General features: G+C 51.8%; 9 protein-coding genes across 9 annotated transcripts; 4 read left to right on the forward strand and 5 right to left on the reverse strand.

Annotated features, from left to right (window-relative positions):
• Positions 1-149: 149 nt before the first annotated feature.
• Positions 150-1,038, reverse strand: COCMIDRAFT_28983 (uncharacterized protein; the record flags this gene model as incomplete). Its single annotated transcript, XM_007692904.1, has 2 exons — positions 150-671; positions 784-1,038. The coding sequence occupies 2 exons, from the start codon at positions 1,036-1,038 to the stop codon at positions 150-152; spliced, it is 777 nt and encodes a 258-aa protein (XP_007691094.1).
• Positions 1,039-2,268: 1,230 nt separating this feature from the next.
• COCMIDRAFT_8030 (uncharacterized protein) lies at positions 2,269-3,231 on the reverse strand (the record flags this gene model as incomplete). Its single annotated transcript, XM_007692900.1, has 1 exon — positions 2,269-3,231. One exon carries the CDS (start codon positions 3,229-3,231, stop codon positions 2,269-2,271), a length of 963 nt encoding a protein of 320 aa, XP_007691090.1.
• Positions 3,232-4,953: 1,722 nt separating this feature from the next.
• Positions 4,954-6,867, forward strand: COCMIDRAFT_103643 (glycoside hydrolase family 32 protein; the record flags this gene model as incomplete). Its single annotated transcript, XM_007692919.1, has 1 exon — positions 4,954-6,867. One exon carries the CDS (start codon positions 4,954-4,956, stop codon positions 6,865-6,867), a length of 1,914 nt encoding a protein of 637 aa, XP_007691109.1.
• A 376-nt stretch (positions 6,868-7,243) lies between these two features.
• COCMIDRAFT_8032 (uncharacterized protein) lies at positions 7,244-9,860 on the reverse strand (the record flags this gene model as incomplete). The annotated part of the gene is made up of 3 exons (XM_007692901.1): positions 7,244-7,432; positions 7,488-9,558; positions 9,811-9,860. 3 exons carry the CDS (start codon positions 9,858-9,860, stop codon positions 7,244-7,246), a joined length of 2,310 nt encoding a protein of 769 aa, XP_007691091.1.
• A 1,118-nt stretch (positions 9,861-10,978) lies between these two features.
• COCMIDRAFT_103644 (uncharacterized protein) lies at positions 10,979-11,560 on the forward strand (the record flags this gene model as incomplete). The annotated part of the gene is made up of 1 exon (XM_007692920.1): positions 10,979-11,560. One exon carries the CDS (start codon positions 10,979-10,981, stop codon positions 11,558-11,560), a length of 582 nt encoding a protein of 193 aa, XP_007691110.1.
• Positions 11,561-11,792: 232 nt separating this feature from the next.
• Positions 11,793-12,776, reverse strand: COCMIDRAFT_28987 (uncharacterized protein; the record flags this gene model as incomplete). The annotated part of the gene is made up of 1 exon (XM_007692905.1): positions 11,793-12,776. The coding sequence occupies one exon, from the start codon at positions 12,774-12,776 to the stop codon at positions 11,793-11,795; it is 984 nt and encodes a 327-aa protein (XP_007691095.1).
• A 974-nt stretch (positions 12,777-13,750) lies between these two features.
• On the forward strand, positions 13,751-15,022 carry COCMIDRAFT_103639 (uncharacterized protein; the record flags this gene model as incomplete). The annotated part of the gene is made up of 1 exon (XM_007692921.1): positions 13,751-15,022. One exon carries the CDS (start codon positions 13,751-13,753, stop codon positions 15,020-15,022), a length of 1,272 nt encoding a protein of 423 aa, XP_007691111.1.
• Positions 15,023-15,921: 899 nt separating this feature from the next.
• Positions 15,922-17,157, forward strand: COCMIDRAFT_103655 (uncharacterized protein; the record flags this gene model as incomplete). Its single annotated transcript, XM_007692922.1, has 1 exon — positions 15,922-17,157. One exon carries the CDS (start codon positions 15,922-15,924, stop codon positions 17,155-17,157), a length of 1,236 nt encoding a protein of 411 aa, XP_007691112.1.
• A 473-nt stretch (positions 17,158-17,630) lies between these two features.
• On the reverse strand, positions 17,631-18,942 carry COCMIDRAFT_39561 (uncharacterized protein; the record flags this gene model as incomplete). The annotated part of the gene is made up of 5 exons (XM_007692909.1): positions 17,631-18,052; positions 18,179-18,602; positions 18,661-18,746; positions 18,803-18,871; positions 18,921-18,942. The coding sequence occupies 5 exons, from the start codon at positions 18,940-18,942 to the stop codon at positions 17,631-17,633; spliced, it is 1,023 nt and encodes a 340-aa protein (XP_007691099.1).
• Positions 18,943-19,786: the final 844 nt, after the last annotated feature.

Below are 19,786 nucleotides of genomic sequence, written 5' to 3' on the forward strand. Positions count from 1 at the left end.
TCAGCTTGAAGTGCGATGCATATACTAACACAATCAAAACCTAACAGCATTTCCACGCACTATCACAAGCACCCTCACATTATCTCCCCATCCAACTACACAACCTCACACCCCAGATCCTCCCCCCCTTCCATCTTCCCACCCCTCCTTCAACTCCCCCCCACCCCTCTCCCAACAACAACAACCTGCACATTCGGCCACAACACCTCCCTCTCCTCCCCTTCTTCCTCTCTCTCGCTCTCCCTCTCCTCTTCAACATACCTCCTCAACCCCTCACTATACAACCGCACAAAATGCGTCCTGCCACTAAAATCCACAAATCGTGCTAATCCTGACTTGCGTTGCAGCGCGTGGTGCAGTTCAAAGTAATTTACAGACCAGATGGGGAGGTTGCGGTTGCTTTTTTGGAGGGCGGTGGTGTAGGCGGCTTGGGTTTGGGGGTGGCGGTGGCGGTGGTATAGGGTTCTTTGTTGTTGTTGGGGGCGTGGATGATGATATATGTTTTGTTGGACTTGTTGATTTTGATGTTGATTTTGGTCCTGACTTTGTTGGAGGAGGGGGTTTTTTTGCTCATCTTTTTGGTGTACAGCGGCGAGTTCGGTGGTGAATTCAGCGCGGAGACGCGCGAGTTCGGTTGACATGGTTTGGGCGTCTGTGGTGCGGGTGGGACACTAAGGGCAGAGAGTGAGTTCGGGGGCGTTGGTTTCTTAGACCGCGTTTGTTTTAGAGATTTAGGTGAGCGGGATGGGGGGGAGGCGATATGAAGGATAGGGAGTAATATACCTTGAATGAGCCGTCTTCGGCCGTATCCTTTGCTGTATGACCTTTCTGGCCGCATAAGTGACAGTCTCGCTGGTTTTGGCGAAGAGTAGCCTTCCTTTTGCGTGGGCGTTTGGATTCAGCGTCCCTCACGCTTTCTACTAGCTGTAATGCTTGGTCGAGGGAGAGGATGTTGGGGGGATCATGTGGATACCTAGGGGGGATAGGATTCAGCCAGTTCATGACTGCCCTGTGCTTAGAGGCTTCTTCTCTATCCATGTTGGAGCTCTGTTGTGGATGCATGAGATGACCGTGTGGGTAAGGTGCTAGTGTCTATGATAGTGGTGAGAGCTGGGACTGATGGATATGATGAGGAGGTACGTCAGTACAAGAAGTATGATATGCTGACCATGGACGAAAAGGTGACTATTTATCAGAGTAATAAGGTGGTATCGAGTCGATGGAGTTCCTGATGAGAGGTATCGGATATGGCTGGGTGACTTATGGTCTGCAGACCTTGGGTCCGGTGGGACGTCGACCTCACCGTCACCGTTGTGCCTATCATGTCTCAGGAATTCAATTCACTCTCCCATCCTCAACGATGAGGTTATTAATAGTAGCCTCAACAACTAAAATATAATCAGTGGCTGTCAACATTTTCCGAGATGCGGCAAATATGTAAGCTTGGGCAGAAAGAGACTGCTTTGCAGTGTCTCCACAAGAGACTCCATGGTACCACTACGCACTCAGCCTACAGTTAATAGTTTAGAGAAGCCGTTTTGACATATAATTCGGCGACTGCTAGCTTCCAGAGTGCGGTGCGTCAAGAAGTCCATGAGCGGGAGGTGTAGTGCAGGTGAAAATACCATGGTGGCCAGCGCGTATTTTCGTCCGCTTCCCTACTCAGATGTAGTTTTTGTACAAGAAGGTACCTCCCTCAAGAGGATAGATATTGGATAATACGGTGAACCTGGTGGCTTCAATAGCTGCTGCTACGAAGAATAAATGTATAGATAGTAGCTCTAGATATATGTAGAGCATATCACTGATAGGACTTGGATGTACAAGTAATATAGTACAAGACGCAACAGACGCATCCTTTCCCTTGCTTGTGACGCCTTTGCGATAGATACCAGATCGTCAATTGCTAGGTGCACATGATTAGGATGCTAGAAGTGAGCAAGCCAGAAAAGAAGATTACAATCACCGATTTAGAGGAGAATTTTAGAAAATAAGAATTTGAAAAAAATCATGTTTGAACATTTTCATAAAGTAAAAGTGATAACCAATGCCTACTCTGGAGTACTCCACATGCGATCCTTAAGACAGGAATCTATCACATGCCTGCTCATGTGAGATGCGCTGTTTGATTCTCATAAACCGTGACAAAGCTTGTCAAGTTCCAACACCGCCGCCAAACGCCCTGTATCATGCTGGGTATAATGCTTAAAAAAACGACACCTAAATAAAGAGAGACCTCTAAATCCACCAGACGCCTGGGACATGATACTAGCGGTCCTGGAAAGGAGTCACGTCGCGATCGGCAAAGCGAAGTGCGTCTGATGCTTCTACATCACTCTCCATGTCAGCATCTTCGTCTCGCATTTCCTCAAGGGATCGCTTGGGCTTCGACAATGACGGTGTTGGTGATAGCGAGTCGACATGTGGATGGCCGTTGCTCTGGACACTTCGATGTGGTGTTTGGCATTGCGAGGCGGCGATGGCACGTCGTGCTCCAACAATATCCCAATACGACCGTAGTATGTTCTTAAGCGTATCGTCAAAGTTGGAGCAGAAGCGTTGTGCTTGACAGATCTGCATGGCTCTGATGTGGTTGAAGTCGTTTAGTGTCTCCATTAGGTAAGCGGCCACTACTGCTGCTGACTTCTCGTTGCCCGACTCGCAGAAGACTAGGACTTTGCCGAGCGTGGCTTCGCCCTTGGTTTGTAACGTGTGCTGTCGAACTTTTGTCACGTGTGTGTTGATCATCCTAGTCGCCTCAGGGAATCTGGGGGTGAGAGCGTAAAAGGTAGGGGCCTCAATACTGCCCACTTCAAGGCAGACTTCGCTAGCCGCTTGCATTGCGCCCACCAGACTGTTGGGCTGCGCACGAACGGCCAGGGCCATGGTGATGCCTTCGCGCTCGAGGAAAGCCTTGTCCTTGGCGGTCATCATGGGTCCAAGATACAGCCAAGGTAAGATCATCTGAGCCTGTCTCCGCCGTTCATATGCCCACTCGAGCAGCGAATTCTTATGCACTATATGCTCAAGGTCCAGCTCCTTCAGAAAGGTCATGTCCAACTCCTCACCGGTGTTGTCGCTCAGTGCCAGGCCCGGCATATCGGAGACAAGCGTGGGCGGGGGTACAGCGATCCGAGGCGGTGCGGGTAAACGATAGGTATACTCGTGCTGGTTGCGCATATGGACATTCGGGTGGTCCGACATGGCGGCTTCTTCGCGAAAGGTTGCCATGATCATATGGATCGTTGTGGTTGAAAGCGGTTACGGCAAGGCTTGTCGAAGAGAGAGAAAAGACGGTGAGGTTTATGTAGACAAGTGGGTCACAGACGCACTTTGTTGTCACAGCCCTGGGCACGCTGCAGTGTGGATGTGTGTGTATGGGCTGAGGTGGGCGCAGGCAGCAGAGGGGCGAAGGGGAGTGTCAGGGGAGTGTCGGGGGAATGAGTGGGCGCGACAAGGTGGGGTGTGGGTGTGGGTGTCGCGATGCCCACGACAAATAAGTAGAGCAGGTTGCAGGGCAAGAAGTTACGGTTCATCAAAGAGGTGGGAGACGCCCCATGGCGAACCGAGGCCGAGGTGAACTACGGTACAGTCCATCGACGGCGCGCGCGTTCACGTTCTGGAATTGCGGGAGGGCTAGCCACAAGAGGCACGCGTGGCATCGCTGACGTAACAGGGCATCCAACCGAGCTGTCTGTTACGAGGCCCGCCAATCGTCGCATTGCCTTCGCCAAACCCGTCCTACTTGGCCGTCTTACAATAGCTTGCTAACAGTACCTTGGAACTGCTTTGGGCCAATCCAGTACCCTATTGGGAATTTGTCAAATCCTTTTCGGATGCAAACCAGGCCGATGGTGCCTCTGCACATGATCCGACTCTATTTTTGTACCGCCTAGGGGTCTCACCCTCTTGCAGTGTATCACCTTTTGTCACTCACATCCGATATCTGGTGAGCTGCTGCTGATACGGGTTCTATATGACCTGCTACACTTTTCACAAACTGCTTGATAGTAGCTCTCTGGAGTACTAAGACAAAGATCCATTTATGACTAGGTTGAGTGATACAGGTAAGTAATCCCCATCTCTTTATTTTAAGTATTATGCTTAATAGATGAATAGCTTGGTAGTACATGTACATGTGTCCGCTCTTGCTCACGACTTACTAGACAATGGTGCATTCCATCCTCCTCCAGGTACCCTGAATCAGGCCATAGACCCCACTGAACCCACCGCCAGCAAACTCTGTCGACCATTTGTCACATTTCTGGAGCAGAATCCGAAAATAGAGCCAATCCCTCTCATTATGTGTATCTGCCCTGCCTATACTGACCACTGATTTGCAAAAAGGAATATTTTCTCTGAAATTGAGTTGCACAAGAGAAGTAGCTTGCATCCCATTGTCCTTGAGCGCCAAGGAAAACAGCATCGTACACCGTATTGTCACGACAAAGATATAAAGTAGAGAATCCGGTGAACTGATTCGTTGGCAACACTATCATATCCATGTACCCCAAATTGCCAAGCAAAACTGTCTCTACTGACACCGTCCGCTCCACCCGGATGATAACTCAACGAGCAACGCGCCCGCAAACCAACCAAACCAACCTCTCGGTCCGACACACGCCTGGACGTTACTCGTTTTGGTGGGTCGGCCAACAAAACTACGTAACCGATAAAACCAATAGCCTACCGATCGCAACGCCTCCGATCTTCCGGACCTATTGTGGGGTAAAAAATCCTCCGCAAAAACATTCCGCAACGGTCGTCCTAGTAAATCGCGACTGTCGTCATAAAGCCAAGGCTGCCCATTGCGATTCGGGTTAAGCAAGCTTGTTTCCCCCCCTCTTCTTGAATGGCAGATAAAAAGATGGCAGGGGCGCGCATTCGCCGTTGGGCTTGTTGGAGGAGCAATTCGCTTTCGCTACGTGAAGGCGTAGTACTACTATTTCAATCATGAAGTTCTCGTCATCACGCGATTTGGTGGTGGTGTTATCGTTTGCAACGGAAGCAACAAGTCGAATTCTGGTCCGTCAACCTACGGCTATCGACTACAATGCCGCTCCACCGAATCTCTCTACGCTAGCGAATAACTCGCTCTTCGAAACTTGGAGGCCCAGGGCACATGTTCTACCGGCGTTTGGCCAAATTGGAGATCCGTGTATGCATTATACAGATCCTGTGACTGGGCTTTTCCATGTCGGATATCTGCATCTAGGGGCATCAGGTGCGACGACGAGCGATCTGGTTACGTACAAGGACTTGAATCCCAATTCCGCGCCGTTCATCCGTGCAGGTGGGATAAACGATCCCGTTGCAGTCTTCGATGGCAGTGTGATTGAAAAAGGTGTAAACGGCACACCTACGCTCCTCTACACAAGCGTCCGCTACCTCCCCATCCAATGGACAATCCGATACACAAAGGGCAGCGAAACACAATCACTCGCCTACGCCACGGACGGCGGCAAGAACTTTACAAAAGCCAAGTTTGGCCCCGTTATCCCCAGTCCTCCCTTCGCCGTCAACGTAACGGGATTCAGAGACCCATTCGTCTTCCAAAGCCCACAATTCGATTCTCTCCTCAGCAAGAAAAAAGACACATGGTACACCCTCATCTCCGGCGGTGTCCACGGTGTAGGCCCCAGCCTCTTCCTCTACGCCCAATACGACGACTCAGACGCCGCCTCATTCCAAACCTGGGAGTACCTAGGCGAATACTGGCACGAAGCCGCAAACACCACCTGGACCGAATCCAACTGGGCTGGCCGCTGGGGCTTCAACTTCGAAGTCGCAAACATCTTCTCCCTCGATGAGCACGGCGCGAACCATTCCACCGGCGAAACCTTCTTAACCGTAGGCGCAGAATGGAGCTACGCACCCATCGTACCTCAAGTCTCTGACGAAAGAGATATGCTCTGGATCGCTGGCACCCAGTCCCTCGTCGACGGCAAACTAACTTTTGAACCGACAATGGCAGGCAGATTAGATGCAGGCCGCTCCGCCTACGCAGCAGCCGGCAAGCTTCTTTCCGCAGACTCGCAGCCCAGCTGGGCGAGCGGCGCCCCCGATCGCGCAATCACGTATCTCTGGCTCACGGGCGATCTCTACGGCACATCTGCCTTCCCTACCGCCCAGCAAAACTGGACAGGTTCCTTACTTCTCCCGCGCGAGCTATCGCGCTGCTACATCGATGTGCTCGATACGCCGCTGGCCCGCGAAACCGGGGCGTGGAGGGTCGAGCGGGAGAACGGAGACGGTACGCTGCGACTTGCAACGTTGTGCCAGAAAATCGCACGAGAAGTTAAGACTGCGTTCAAGGCGAATGCAACAAACGTCATAACCTTGCCTGCTGACGAGCTTTCACCCGGCGAGCAGTACAAATTACCACAGTCCCCCAAGGAGAATCACTACATGCTTACTGCCTCTCTGACTTTCTCCTCTCGCACACCAGGCCTCAAGGCAGGCTTTACTATCCTCGAGGGCACGCATGAGACGACGCGTGTGGTGTACGATATCGGCGCCGAGCAGCTGAGTGTGGAGCGTGGGAGGTCGTCAGCGGCGGCGAATACGACGCAGGGCATCCCGACGTACGACGAGGAGGGTTTGTTCCGACTGTTTGATTTACCAACTCACGCCAATGCTTCGCGGATTGAGACGCTGAATCTGACTATTGTAGTAGATGGTGGGGTAGTCGAGGTGCATGCGAATGATCGGTTTGCGCTGAGTACGTGGGCGAGGCCGTGGTATGCGGATAGTAAGGGTGTTGGCGTTTTCGTCGAGGGCGAAGGAGAGGAGGCAGTAAGCGTGAGCGAGGTGAAGGTTTATGAGGGTTTGGTGGATGCGTGGCCGAAGAGAAGCAAGACGATTTAGGGAGAGGGTTGGGAAGTAATGTCCAAGTGTTTGTTCTTGAGATAGAAATAAGATCACGCATACGTAATCATGAGCCTGGACTTCACATCGGCCGATTTACACTTTTTTTCAATTTTCATCCAGAAAGACACACCGGCAAGGCGTAAACAATGATGCTGATAGCCGTAAATCCACATCTATGATCCTATAACCCCTTATAGGTAGAATCCCCCACCCATCCGTTGCTGCTTGCCTTTACAAAAAAACGCCAAAATGATAAAACACCATGGAAAACGCAATGATGTTGAATGGACACCCAACCCATGAAAATGGAACCGCATAACTCATTACTCAAGAATGCCTGCCATGCTTCCTTTAAGCCTTTCAGGAAGCTACTCTATGCCAGGTAACCGAGCTCATCACCCTCCAGACGTTCCAGGTATTCTTTCTCCAACAGAATATCTATACACTTTTTGATGTCAGGAACGCGAGGCATGAAGCGATTCTTGATTTGCTGGATCGTCTCAGACACGAGTTGCTGGTGCTTCATCTTCTTTCGCGACTTCATGATACGCACAATGGCCGACTGTGGCGACGTCAGTATAATGTTCAGTATGAGAACTAAACGATAAGGTACATACCTGAATAAGTAGCTTGCGGTCCTCCTCAATCGTCTTGTGCGTGTCCTCTGCCTCGGCCTTTTGTTCAGACTTGATACCGATGTTCAAGTTCATCTTCACCTTCTTGGTCTTGAAGCCAGTGTTGAGCTTGTAGACGGTACCAGACTCGTGCTTGGCATTCTCGGGCTGAGTAAGAAGAACCTTGGCCTTGATGAATACTCCCAAACTGGGGTCCAGAGTCTCCTTGTTCAGCTTGGTCGACTCGGCAATTTCATCGTACGTGACGGTGTCGCTGTCATTGAACAGCAACATGATTGCCATCTGGTACGTTGAGACCTGGAAGGTTGGCGAAGTCTTCAAGTTTGCAACCTTACAGTAGTTGGCCTTGACTTCTCCCTTGCATAGCTGCCATAACCATGTCAACTTGCGGCCCTGGTGCTTGTGGTTGTAGAAGCGGGAGAAGCGGTCATAAGTCTGAACAATGAGTTGAGGAGGAGTAAATGGTGTAGTGGGTGGATTCAGTGGCCAGAAACCAGTACCGAGAATGTGGTATGATGCGTCGACGTTAGTCTTGATATCCGCCTCATCCAGGTTGTTAGCCTGCCACTCTTTGAAAGCAGTGTTCAGATCCTTGGAAATTTGCATGTCCTGGAACATGCGCTGCAGCTTGTTGGTGTATTCGAAACCACAAGCCTCCTTCAACTTGGAAATCATGCTGGTCTCGGCATCGTCGGACGCGGATGTGGTCTGGACCAGACGCTTGGCCAACATACGCGAGTAGAACTTCTGGAACACATCCTTGTCCTCAATGTACTTGAAGACAGTCATGATTTGTGTAAGAAGCTTCTCCATATCGTCCTCTTCGCTCATCTTGGTGTTGGAGCGCTTCAGCAGGGTATCGGTGTACTTTGCGAGAAGCTCAGGTGACTTGTTGGAGCCCGACTTGCAGATCTTGTTCCGGTTCACGAACTCACGGCAAGCATTATCCAGCGATCGCACAAATTCAGACTCTCCATTAAAGGCCTTGTTGACGAGCGCTTGGTATTGAGTGTGAACCTCAAGGAGTGCCTCAACATAGACCTTGGGTTCAATGTTTTCGCCATCTTGCGCAATCTTGTCAACGGCAGCCAAGCCAGCCTTGCGGACGTGGTTTTCGAATCGCAGACGCAGAGGATCAAGGCCCTCGGGAACACGGGCAAGCAGCTTGTACATCCGGCCAAGGTCCTCTTCCTTGTCATGGTCGAGGAGAATTTGAAATTCTTCGCGGAGGGCTTGGGAGTGGTTGGTGATGAGCGATTGTTCACATGTTCGCATCAACGGAGACATTATCTCGTTGAGCAGGTACAGGGGAACGCGCTCCTTCTCTTCTTCCAGGCGAATCTCTGCCTTCTTCATGTATTCTACCACGCTGTTCTCTGCAAGGAACTGCTTTGACTCATTGTCGTAGTATTCTGCTGTGGCCTGTAGGAAGGGCTTCTCAAAGTACTCCTTGTAAACGTCCAACGTTGACTTGGAACTGTCCGCCTCGTCCAAACCCAACGAAACGAAGGAATCTACGACTGACTTGATCTGCGACTGCTCGATAGTCTCGCCGTTTCGCTGCTTCTCAACAAGCTTGAGCACTGAACGCATAACGCTCTCTTGGCTGCCAGTGAACATATCTTCCTTCCAGCGCACCAAATGCAATGTGTAGATGTCATAGATGTTCTTCTTACCTTCGTCCATTTCGCGCTTCACCCAATGGCGGTTCAAGTAGCGGAACAGGTGGTTATTGTATTGTCCAGCGGTTGTGTACCGATTCCACTCTTTGATATAGAAATGGAGGAGCGCTTCATCAACATGCTGCCGTGACGCTGCCTGTACTTGTGCAAGGTGTGCCTTGAGATATTCAATCAGGTGCTGGTAGAGATCCTCTCCGAGCAGATGAGCTCCTCCGCGGTTGTTAGCGGCGTGGAACGAAGAGCCCGATACAGCCTTCTGAGCGGTACAGAAGTTGTGGATCGCCGTGTAAAGTCCCATGTATGTCTTCATGTCGACGCCCTCGCGTAGGTTGGTCATGATCTTGTCAACGCCGGCTTCGAGATATTTCCACCTGTGAATCATCAGCAAATGGCCTCAATTCAGCTATGACGTAAACGTTGTCATAGAAGGAATGATTATTGCTTTGAATCCCATCCTCTCGTTGCTCTTGTAGAGGTGAATCGCATTGTTTGAGGGCTGAACATGATGTATGTGAACTATTCGTGAGTGGTCTTGCTACAGGATATCCGGGCTTCGCCGCGGCGTCTTGCACAAGTATATGGAAAAGGGACGGGGAACGTATCAAGTATGCAAAGGTACTTACGTAGCGTTAACATCGTCCTTTGCAGGGACGGGCGGCATAGAAGAGGCCATATTGGAGTGTAACGTCGCGTGCTCTGGGGCACTCGTCGGGGGCGACTTGCGCGTGGGGAGCTTTTAGGGACCGAAGCCGCTGTGTCGCAGACAAGCGTATTACGAAGCAAACAGCCACAGGCGCGGAGAAGTTTATAACTCTTGGTGGAGTGAAGGCGGTTGCGAGAGTAAAGGTAGTTATGTGTGGAGAGGACGGAGTGGAGGGGAGTGATGGGCGGCCGGTGGGGAGTCCAAGAGATACCGAGCACTCGGCTTCCGTCTTAAGTGGAGCGTACGCACTTCCCGTCGACACAAAGTGAAGAGGAGGGAGAAAGGTGCAAGACGAAGGTACCAGAAGGGAGTAGGAGGCGGCGACGTTTTGAGAGTCACTTCAGCGTGCTTGAGTTGTTCAGGCAGCACCGAGCTAGGCTGGAGGGCTTGGCACTCGCAAGGGTCCCGCTCACGTAGCTCGCTGTACACTGAGACCCGCCTTCGTTCAGCCAAAGCCACCAGGATTTTATACCCGGGCAGACCGATGGACCGCTTTGGGGCAATGGATACTCTCACGCCTACTCGTGCATATGCAGGGTAGTCGCGAGGGAGGATCTTTGGAGAAATGCTGTTGGCTGACCAGTCTAGCTCAGTACAATGTTGTCCAAGTACCTTTACGATCAATAGAGCATAGGACCGATGTTGTCGGTATCGATGTCAAAAATTTCACTATATTGGGTCTTGTGGCTGTGAATTTGAGAAACGCTATTGCCATTTCTCTTACTCTTGTTTTTGGTGACAGATGGGACCAGCTCATGCGGGTGGCGAATCTCGGAGATGGTTACAATTTTTTCAAATGTGGATAGAACCCAATGGCTATCGTTGGGCATTTGGGATTGGATTATTTACAATCAATCTTGTAGGGGCGGGAAATCAGTCATTCGCACTCAAGTATCCCATTGATCAATTCTGTTCCCTGTCCGATGACGTATTTCCGCGATCATGAATTTGTATCATCACCGGGGTACACCCCTCGATCCCAATCCCATAGTAATCTTCTAACCTGATAACAAAACCCCGAGGATCTTACACAGATGTATAACTAAACCGAGTAAGCTTCCTAAGAAAAGGAAGCCAAGACAAAAAGAATGCCTTCTTTACACCTCACGCCGCTATCTGCTCTGCGCATAAGTGCACACTACATTCCTTCTCATGCACTGATTCCAAACACCACTCCACACGGCCACCCCCTTATAATATACCATTCGGCTTTTCCTCCGTCAACTTCTCCTTCGACTCTCGAAGCCCATGTCCCCCGCAACGGTCTTTCCCCCCAGTGGCGTTACACAATGTACTCGACGACACACTATCACTCGACAACACATGAGGTTCTGTGTATCTTCTCTGGGCGTGCACGGTTACTTTTCGGAGGAGAGTCTAATCCTGGCAAGGTAGAAGCCGAAGTAAGTGCGGGAGATGCCGTGCTTGTGCCGGCTGGGGTTGGACATCGGTTGGTGGAGGATGTGGACGGGGGGTTCACCATGGTGGGGAGTTATCCAAAGGGGTGTAGCTGGGATATGTGCTATGGAAAAGAGGGCGAGGAAAGCAAAGCAGAAGCGGTGGGTCATGTAGAATGGTTGAAGAAGGATCCACTGTATGGGGATGATGGACCGGCTGTTTGGGAGAAGGAGAAATTGAACCAGTATCGCGGAGACAAGAGTGAACTTTGACGGAGACTTATACCTAAGCCTAGAGTCCTGTGCTGGTGCATCACCCCAGAATCACAAGCTCGTAACGACCGTTTTTTTGTATTTCTTTCGCGGCGCATCTACTCGTACAGATGTGGTGATCCTTCTATGTGTGGTATAATACATCAAAAAATCCTCCCAACGCCCAGCGCAATATGGTACATGTCTCGTTTCGTGGAAATTATACATCGTCTTCGTTTGAACGTCTTCAAAATTAGTGGGCCTTGTTCATACCAGCCTCGGTATCTTCAGCGACGTCCTCGGCCTTGTCGTGGATCTTTTCAAGGATTTCCTTGGGTAGGGCATCCTTGGCTCGAGTGCCATTGCTGCCAGCAGCCTTTTCCTGCTCGATCTTTTCCTCCATGCGCTCTTCCTTTGATTTGATGGCATTTTCTACCTGGCTGACTGCCCGCTCAATCTCAACCTCCATGTCTGGGAGATTGAACTGCTCCGCAATGAGCTTGCCGTTCCAGCGCTGCAGGACCATGACATCTTCGGTCTCGTTGTTGGTCTGCTGGTGGACTACGGCGGCCACTTGTTGGGCCTGTTGAGGGGTTGGGCGCGGTGCGGCGCGGGAGAGGGCACGGGTGGGGTACATGAGTCCAGCGGTGTAGAGTTCGTCCAGGGTCCATGACGAATTGGGTTTGGGAAGGTTGTGCTTGAGAAGAAACTCGAGATGTCGTGCGCCGCCGAGGGCTTTCCAATGCGACCAAGCCCTATAGAGGACGTAGAAAAAGGGCAAATTGGGAATAATGGGGACGAGCATAAAAGGGGCGGTGAAGGGCATGATGACAACGCTCCAGATGAGTTTGGACCGGTGCATGTTCTGCCTCTCCTTGGCCAGCTTCTCAAGCAGGCCAGGGACCCTCTGCTGGGACAGATATTTTCCTGGGAAGAGGACTTCATATTTTGCCTTGCCGTCGAGGATTTCCTGCCTCCGCTTGGCGGTGAGGGCAGGGATGGTCTTGAGGCCCCATTCTTCGTAAGGAATGCGCGTCAATGCCTGGTTGCCGTAGAAGGTCACTTTGCGCTTCCAATCCCACACAGCTTTTTGGTCCTTTTCCCAAGCCACCCACGTCTCGCTCGCCTTGAGGGTGATTTTGTCATAGAGGGAGCGATCCTTTGGGGCCTTTTCGTGCAGCTTCTCGCAGTAGATGAGGGAGCGGCGGGTGGAGATGGGCAGCAGGAAGAGACGCATCGTGAAGGGGTTTTGGTGGTGGGTGCGGGGAGTGGGTGGTATTGGCGCAGAGGGTGGGCTGCTTAGGTAAGCGGGGGTAGCGTGTAAGCAGATGGGACTACTACGTCAGTATGGAAGTATGCAAGTCGTGGAATGCAGCCTTTGTGTCAGCACACAATGGCGCAGATTGCAGGTGAGCCTACGTCAGGTTATTAAAACCTGCGACCACCATGGCCTAGCCAGCGCACCTGTGGCGAGAGAGCGGCCCTGTGGCTGTGCAGGGCAGGCTGTGCAGGCGCTGGCAGTGCATGCTAGAGAAGAGTAGTACTAGAGAGAGGGTGAGAGGGCGAGAAAAGAAATCCAGTCGAGTAGGTGTGTGTATAGTACAGGGCAAGTGAATTGCTATGGGGACTGTCCCGAGGCTGCAGGCGGGTGGGTGGCAAGCTGAGGATCGGCCAACAAGCAATCTCCCAGATGCAGCCAACCTTTGGCCTCTGGGTGAACGGGCCTCGCAACGCTCCACCACCCACACTTTGACGGCAGCGCTCCAACGCTCAACACACAGCTCCCGCGCCGCCTGGCCTGTCTGACCTGTCTGCGCTGTCCGCTGCGCCCGCCCGCCTCGCCAGACCGCCGCCCTGCTGGACGATGCTGTGTGCGCGTCTTGTTTACTTTGCTCCCACCTAACTGCTCCTCTGCCGCGCTGCGTTGGCGCCAAGCTTCCAACCACCCCCCTTCGAATCTTGCTTGGGCGCAACATCTGACATCAGGGACGGGCGCCTTGTTCAAGGGAACCGCTGGTGCGACGAGGACGCCCCTGACATCCTCCGACAAGCATGACCAGCACTCCCATGGGCGAGCCCACAAAGACGGACAACAATGACATCGACCCCGTTGGCCTCACCGACGCGGCCGCCTTGCTTCGCCCAGACGTGGCTGCCGCCCAGGGGAGCGCCCACGTCTCCAGTCCAAATGCCTCCTCCAGCGCCCCGGCCATGACCTCGTCCTCGCCCTCGCCTTCGTCCTCGGCCGCCTCCACCACCACTAACACCCCGACTGCCCCCGCCCCAGCACAGCCAAACAGGCTACTGCCCTCGCCCATCCCGCCGCCCTCGTCCTCGTCGCTGCACTCGCACCCGCACTCATTCCAGCGCCCCCAGTCCCGCATCAGCGCCGTCTCGGGCGTCTCCAAGGACAGCCACGACGGAGGCCCCGCCCGGAAGAGCCAGTCGTACTCCATCTCCAGCACTCCGCGCACCCTGGCGTCCTCGAACCGAAGCCTGACCGCGAGCGCGGAGAACAGGGAACGCCAGCGTGCTGTACGCTCACTGCCTCCTTGGGTCCAGTCTGCCGAAGACGAGGACGATGCCGATGCCACCTCTTTCCTCCTGCCCCGGACGCCCACTACGGTCCGCCATGCAACCCACAACTTCTGCCCGACGCCAAAGTCAAACGTCCCGGGTCGCAAGTTTGATCATGTCCGCGAGGGCGCCCCCGTCACCCTGGGCACCCCAGTTAGCGACAGTGCTCCCAAGTGGAAACAGTTCACCCAGGGCTCCAACCTCGACCGCCCCATCTCGTCACGCGGCCAGATTGTAGACGACGATTGGATGAAGGAGAACATGCCCGACCTCGAGCAAAAATGGGAGCCCATTGGCGAGAGTGCGCCCAAGGAACAGATCAAGGGCTTCTGGCTCTTTACGTCGGAGAAAAGAAGGCACGCTTTTGTACGCTTCCACAACACCGTGATGAACCATCCCATGGTCCCTGCCGTGATCCGTGCCTTTGTGCTCGTCTTCTCTACCCTCGCCCTCTCTCTAGCAGCTTCTATCTACCGCCATTCGGACAACAATGGCTGCAGCAACAACTCGTCGACATGGATGGCCATCCTTGTCGACATTGTAGCAATCATCTACACCCTCTACATCACCTACGACGAGTACACGTCGAAACCCCTCGGACTGCGTTCACACAATGCCAAAATGTCGTTGATCTTCCTCGACTTGGCCTTTATTGTCTTCGAGTCTGCCAACCTTAGTTTAGCTTTTCAGGCCCTCACTGATGAGAAATGGGCATGCGTTGAATCCGGCAGCGAAAATTCTTGCCCTTACAGAATGAGCATCTGTGAGAGACAAAAGGGCCTGACGGCCACGCTCTTCATTGCCCTCATTGCGTGGATTGCCACATTTGCTATTAGCACTCTAAGGTACATGATTTGCCTGGCCATCATCACCATCGTTCCCTTTATCACTAACATGCTTGTCTAGGTTGATTCACCGTGTAGCAAGGTAGTGCCTTGACCGTCACCGCCTCTATATTCTCCACACTCCTTCACACCCTTGTATCATACTAGACACAGTCCTCAACTGGTGACTGATATTATTTTGCCCGAGCGCAGTACCAAAGCCAACTACGCCCTCCTACATGCATCAGCCTCGTCATCCAAGCAACGGCTTCCCACGTACTCGCACCCCCTCCGTTTTCCTAGCCGCCTGCATTCCCGTGCTCCTTCCATTAAGTCATTTTACTCCTGAGATCCATAAGTTTGGCATAGCTATGGCGTTTATCTCTTGGGGTTCTCCATCATTGGTGAGGTTTCCTTTCTTTGCTTTGTTTTGCTAGTTCACACCTACCACGGCCTATACAAGTCTGCATCGCATTTTCTTTTTCCCTAATTGTCCGGTGGGAGAAACAAGGTGCAATTGGGTATATGCGTCTGTATTTGTATTTTTGTTTTTCTGTTTTTTTTTATTTTTTCCTCGTTGTGTCTTGTTGGCATGCGAGACGCCCTCTCAAATGGGTGACAAGGACTAGTTGTAATGAAAGCGAATAAGGAGGAGGCCATGTAAAATAGCATCCCCTTTTGTTGTACATAGCTTAGTTTTTGGGTAGTCCAAATGCAAGACATGTCGAGTATTGACAATTCATACCTGCCCTGTTTTTCCTTTTTAAGTCATGTGGAAGTAAATTCCCCGTCGCCTGGTATGGATACCCCAGCGATCGATGCAGCGTAGAAGGCCCTTTGATGACGGGAAGCGGAAAAAGGCTGCTCCGACCAGCCTCACATCTACGTCATACTCAAGACCACATTTCAGACTTGCAACCCAGAACATCAGATACAATTTAAAAAGCGGAGAATTTAACAAAATATATCATATTGACTACAATGGCGACGAAAAATAGCAATGAAGAAAACTTCCCATGGCATCTGGGTGTCTACGATGCGCATTGTCATCCCACCGATACCATGTCCAGCATCGAAATAATACAAAATATGAAAGCACGAGTACTTACTGTCATGGCAACAAGAGCCGAAGATCAAGATCTCGTAACTGCTACAGCGGATAAGCACACCATCAGATCTGCAGATCCCTCCCAATGGTCAAGAGAAGAATGCATCGTCCCATGTTTCGGCTGGCACCCGTGGTTCTCACACCAAATGTACCTCACGTCAGATATCGACCCAGATAGCAGTTTCAAAGAGCAAGGAAACCTTACCGGAGAAACCAAGATTGCACACTACAAAACAGCCCTACATCCCTCTCGCGAAAACCCCAGCGAAGAAGACATCCAAACCTACCTCTCCCTCCCCGACCCCACCCCCTTTAGCACCTTCCTATCCCACACCCGCCACCACCTACAACAATACCCCTACGCTCTTGTCGGCGAAATCGGACTCGACCGCTCCTTCCGCATCCCCGAGTCCTGGACCGGAACCCCAGATCTCTGGTGCAAACGCGACAACAGCCTGACTCCCGGCGGGCGCGAAGGACGGCGCCTTACCCCCTTCCGCGCCAGCCCCTCGCACCAGAAGAAGATTTTCAAACTGCAACTCCAGCTCGCAGCGGAAATGAACCGGGGCGTAAGCGTGCACGGAGTCCAAGCCCACGGACTGGTGCTGGAAGTCCTATCTGAGCTCTGGAAGGGCCACGAGAAGCAGGTACTGAGCAAGCGGGAGCGCAAGAAACGTGGGGTCGATCATCCGGCTGCTGAGGCTGCGATTGAAGCGGATGCAGAGGGAACGAGTCATGTGGGCAAGGAAAAGGAAGCAAAGCCCTATCCACCACGCATCTGTCTTCATTCTTACTCGGGCAACGTGTCGAATTTCAAACAGTATCTCAATCCGGCTATCCCAGCGCAAGTCTTTGCGAGTTTCAGCACTGCGATTAATCTCTCCGATAAGATGGATGAGGAGACGCCGGAGAGTTTTGCGGAGATGGTCAGGACGGTGCCGGATCATATGCTGCTTGTTGAGAGCGATTTGCATACTGCTGGTGAGGAAATGGATAGGAGGCTTGAAGACATTGTGCGCAGGATATGTAAGATTAAGGGGTGGGAGTTGGAAGATGGGGTGGCCCAGTTGGGGAAAAACTGGAGGGTGTTTGCGTTTGGGGAGAGTTGAAGGGATACATGTATAGATATCACGCAAAAAAAGAAAAAGAAAAATGATTTTAAGTGTCCACCATGATATTGAGTTGCATTACGTTATTTTGCTATATGTGTCGTTTCCGTTGTATGTTTCGTTTTGCTGTATGTGTCGTTTTGTTGTATGTGTACTTTTTTGTTGAAATCATCATCATCATCGTCGTCGTCGTCGCGGGGCTACTACCGGTGACTGGTCTCTCCACCACCATATGTCAATCCATGTTCATCTTCCACCTTGGCGGGTATCACCTCTCAAACCGCAATCTCAGATCATCGTAAATGGCAATCTCAGTCCATCAAGGACAATGCACAAATCCGCAAATATCGTACAATTGACCCAGTAGCAGCCCAAACTTCCGTCTCGCCCTCTCAATTGGGGTTCGGGAAAGTCAATCAACGTTGTTGTTGTTGTTGTTGATGATGATGATGATGAGTGCACCGGTGCTTTTCTCAGTCGTCATCATCCTCGTTGAACATGTCGTCGTCGGAATCGTTATCGTGCATCTCGTCGTCAGAATCTTCGTCGATTTCTTCAACAAATCCCCTCTTAGTCTTGACAACAACAGCCTTGCTCTTGGTCCTCTTCACCGCAGCGAGAGCATCTGCACGACAATCTGCTTGGGGACCCGCCCCGTCCCAGATGTACTCGTCTCCGTACTCGTCAATGAGCGTCGTGATGCACTGGTAGACCATGTCGTACTGCCACTCTCCATAGAAGACACGGTTGACCGGCAACCCAGGACGGTAAAACGACAAGTCCTGTAGTGCTCCTTGGAGAAGCTCGATGCCGTCTGGTCCAGGAATGTTCTCACCGAGAGACAACTTGCGCAGGCGGATCGTCTGGAGCGCGGGGAGGCGTTTGAAGATGATAGCTGGGTGTGGGAGTTGTAATGAGTTACCCAGTACACACACAGACACATGGCGCAACGAAGACAAACGAAACGGAAAGGAACACAGGAGCGAAGGAGTGACGGGGGGAGTAGTAAGGGTTAACTTACTCAACATATCCCTATAGCCCCCTCCGAAGACAAACGCCGCACTGCTCGCGCACCACCGCTCATGATGCATCTCAATACGCTGCTTGATGATGCGATCAACGCGCGTAGGACCTGTTCGCTCCCTGTTCTGAAGCTCCTCCCATGCCCAATCGTAGCCGTACGGGTTGGGTGCAGCGTGCTCGCTTACCAACGAGAGGGTGCGGACGAGGTGGGGGTAGGATGGGTCGATGAGGAGCAAGGCCAGGAAGGAGGAAAGGCTCGTGTAGGTGGGGTATAAGGTGCGGGAGTTGACGAGGCGCTTACCAAAGAGGGATTTGGCGGCGAAGCGGAAGCGCTTGCTGGTCTGACGCAGGGCGGGGAGGTCCGATGGGTTGGTGTGGGACATTATCTCAGTGAGAATCTCCGTGGGGAGAAAGGGGAGCTTCTGGTTGTATGGTTAGTTTGGAGGTGGATGGTGAGGATGGGGGAGGAGAGGATATTACTTTGGTGGGATCGAGGACTTTGTCCTCGCTTTCTTCGTGTGGGAGAGCATTGCCGAATTCGGCTTGACGAATCTCATCGAACGGGTCTTTGTGCGTTAGTACTGAGTAGATGAACCTACTGAAGGCGGTTGGTTACACTTACCTGGATCGTTCTCATTGGCGGGGCCGTAAGTGGCGTAGAGGTGAATTTCCTTGAGACGTTTTTGGACGGCTGCTGTTGTGAGAACTGATCAAAGTCTCGTCGAGTGTGGTATGCTTACCTGCGAGCTCGGTGGCGTCCATCTTGTTGAGTGGTAATCTGAGGCAAGACCACCAGAGTTGGTGGCTTGGTCAGAGGGAGTGTGGGAGGTTAGTGACAAGAAGGTGAAGGGTAGAGGTGATAGCGGGTAAGTGGACTTTATGTGCGTATTTTTCAAGCACAAGCCAAGGCCGAGGCCGAGCTTCTTGCAGATTCTGCGTTTACATGGTGAAGTGAATGGTGTTGTGGGAATCTGAAGGTAGGAGTGAGGAGTGAGGCCTGCGTGACGATATGTGCAGCGTACTTAGCGCCCCTGGCCCTCACAGTGATGAGAGAATCAGACTGATTAGGCGAGACGATAACGGGCTGATATCTATCAGGTTCCAAAGCCTTCTGAAAGGCGGCCGAGATCGCTCAGCAGTGGTTCATATAGTAGGATAACAGTGGAAAGTGATATGATAGTGAGAGATGACTGCTTCGAAGGTACAGTATTACAAGTTTGTAGTGATCAGATTGAATGTGGGAGAGAAAAGACGACCAGCGGAAGATTCGAATATGAGATTGGGAATAGAACTATCAATGTGTATGCCACAATGCAGCCAGGCTCAAATGCAAGATCATGTCTCGAGACGTAGACTGACGAAACGTGAGCCGAGAAACGGGTGTGTCAATAGACATTGCAAATTAATTGAGGTGAAAGTAAAGGACTCGGATGGATTGAGGTGACATGACAACTTGCTGAGAGATGAACTTGGTGAAAAAGCATGGCAGTATAGAAGAGAAGAGAAGAGACGAATGAAAACATCGATTTTGCAGCAACACTCCTATCCTTCTCATGGCCGTTGCTATTCAAACCATATACATCCATATTGAATATGAATTCACAAT

The sequence above is a fragment of the Bipolaris oryzae genome, assembly GCF_000523455.1.
Source record: "Bipolaris oryzae ATCC 44560 unplaced genomic scaffold scaffold_145, whole genome shotgun sequence".
NCBI lineage: Eukaryota > Fungi > Ascomycota > Dothideomycetes > Pleosporales > Pleosporaceae > Bipolaris > Bipolaris oryzae.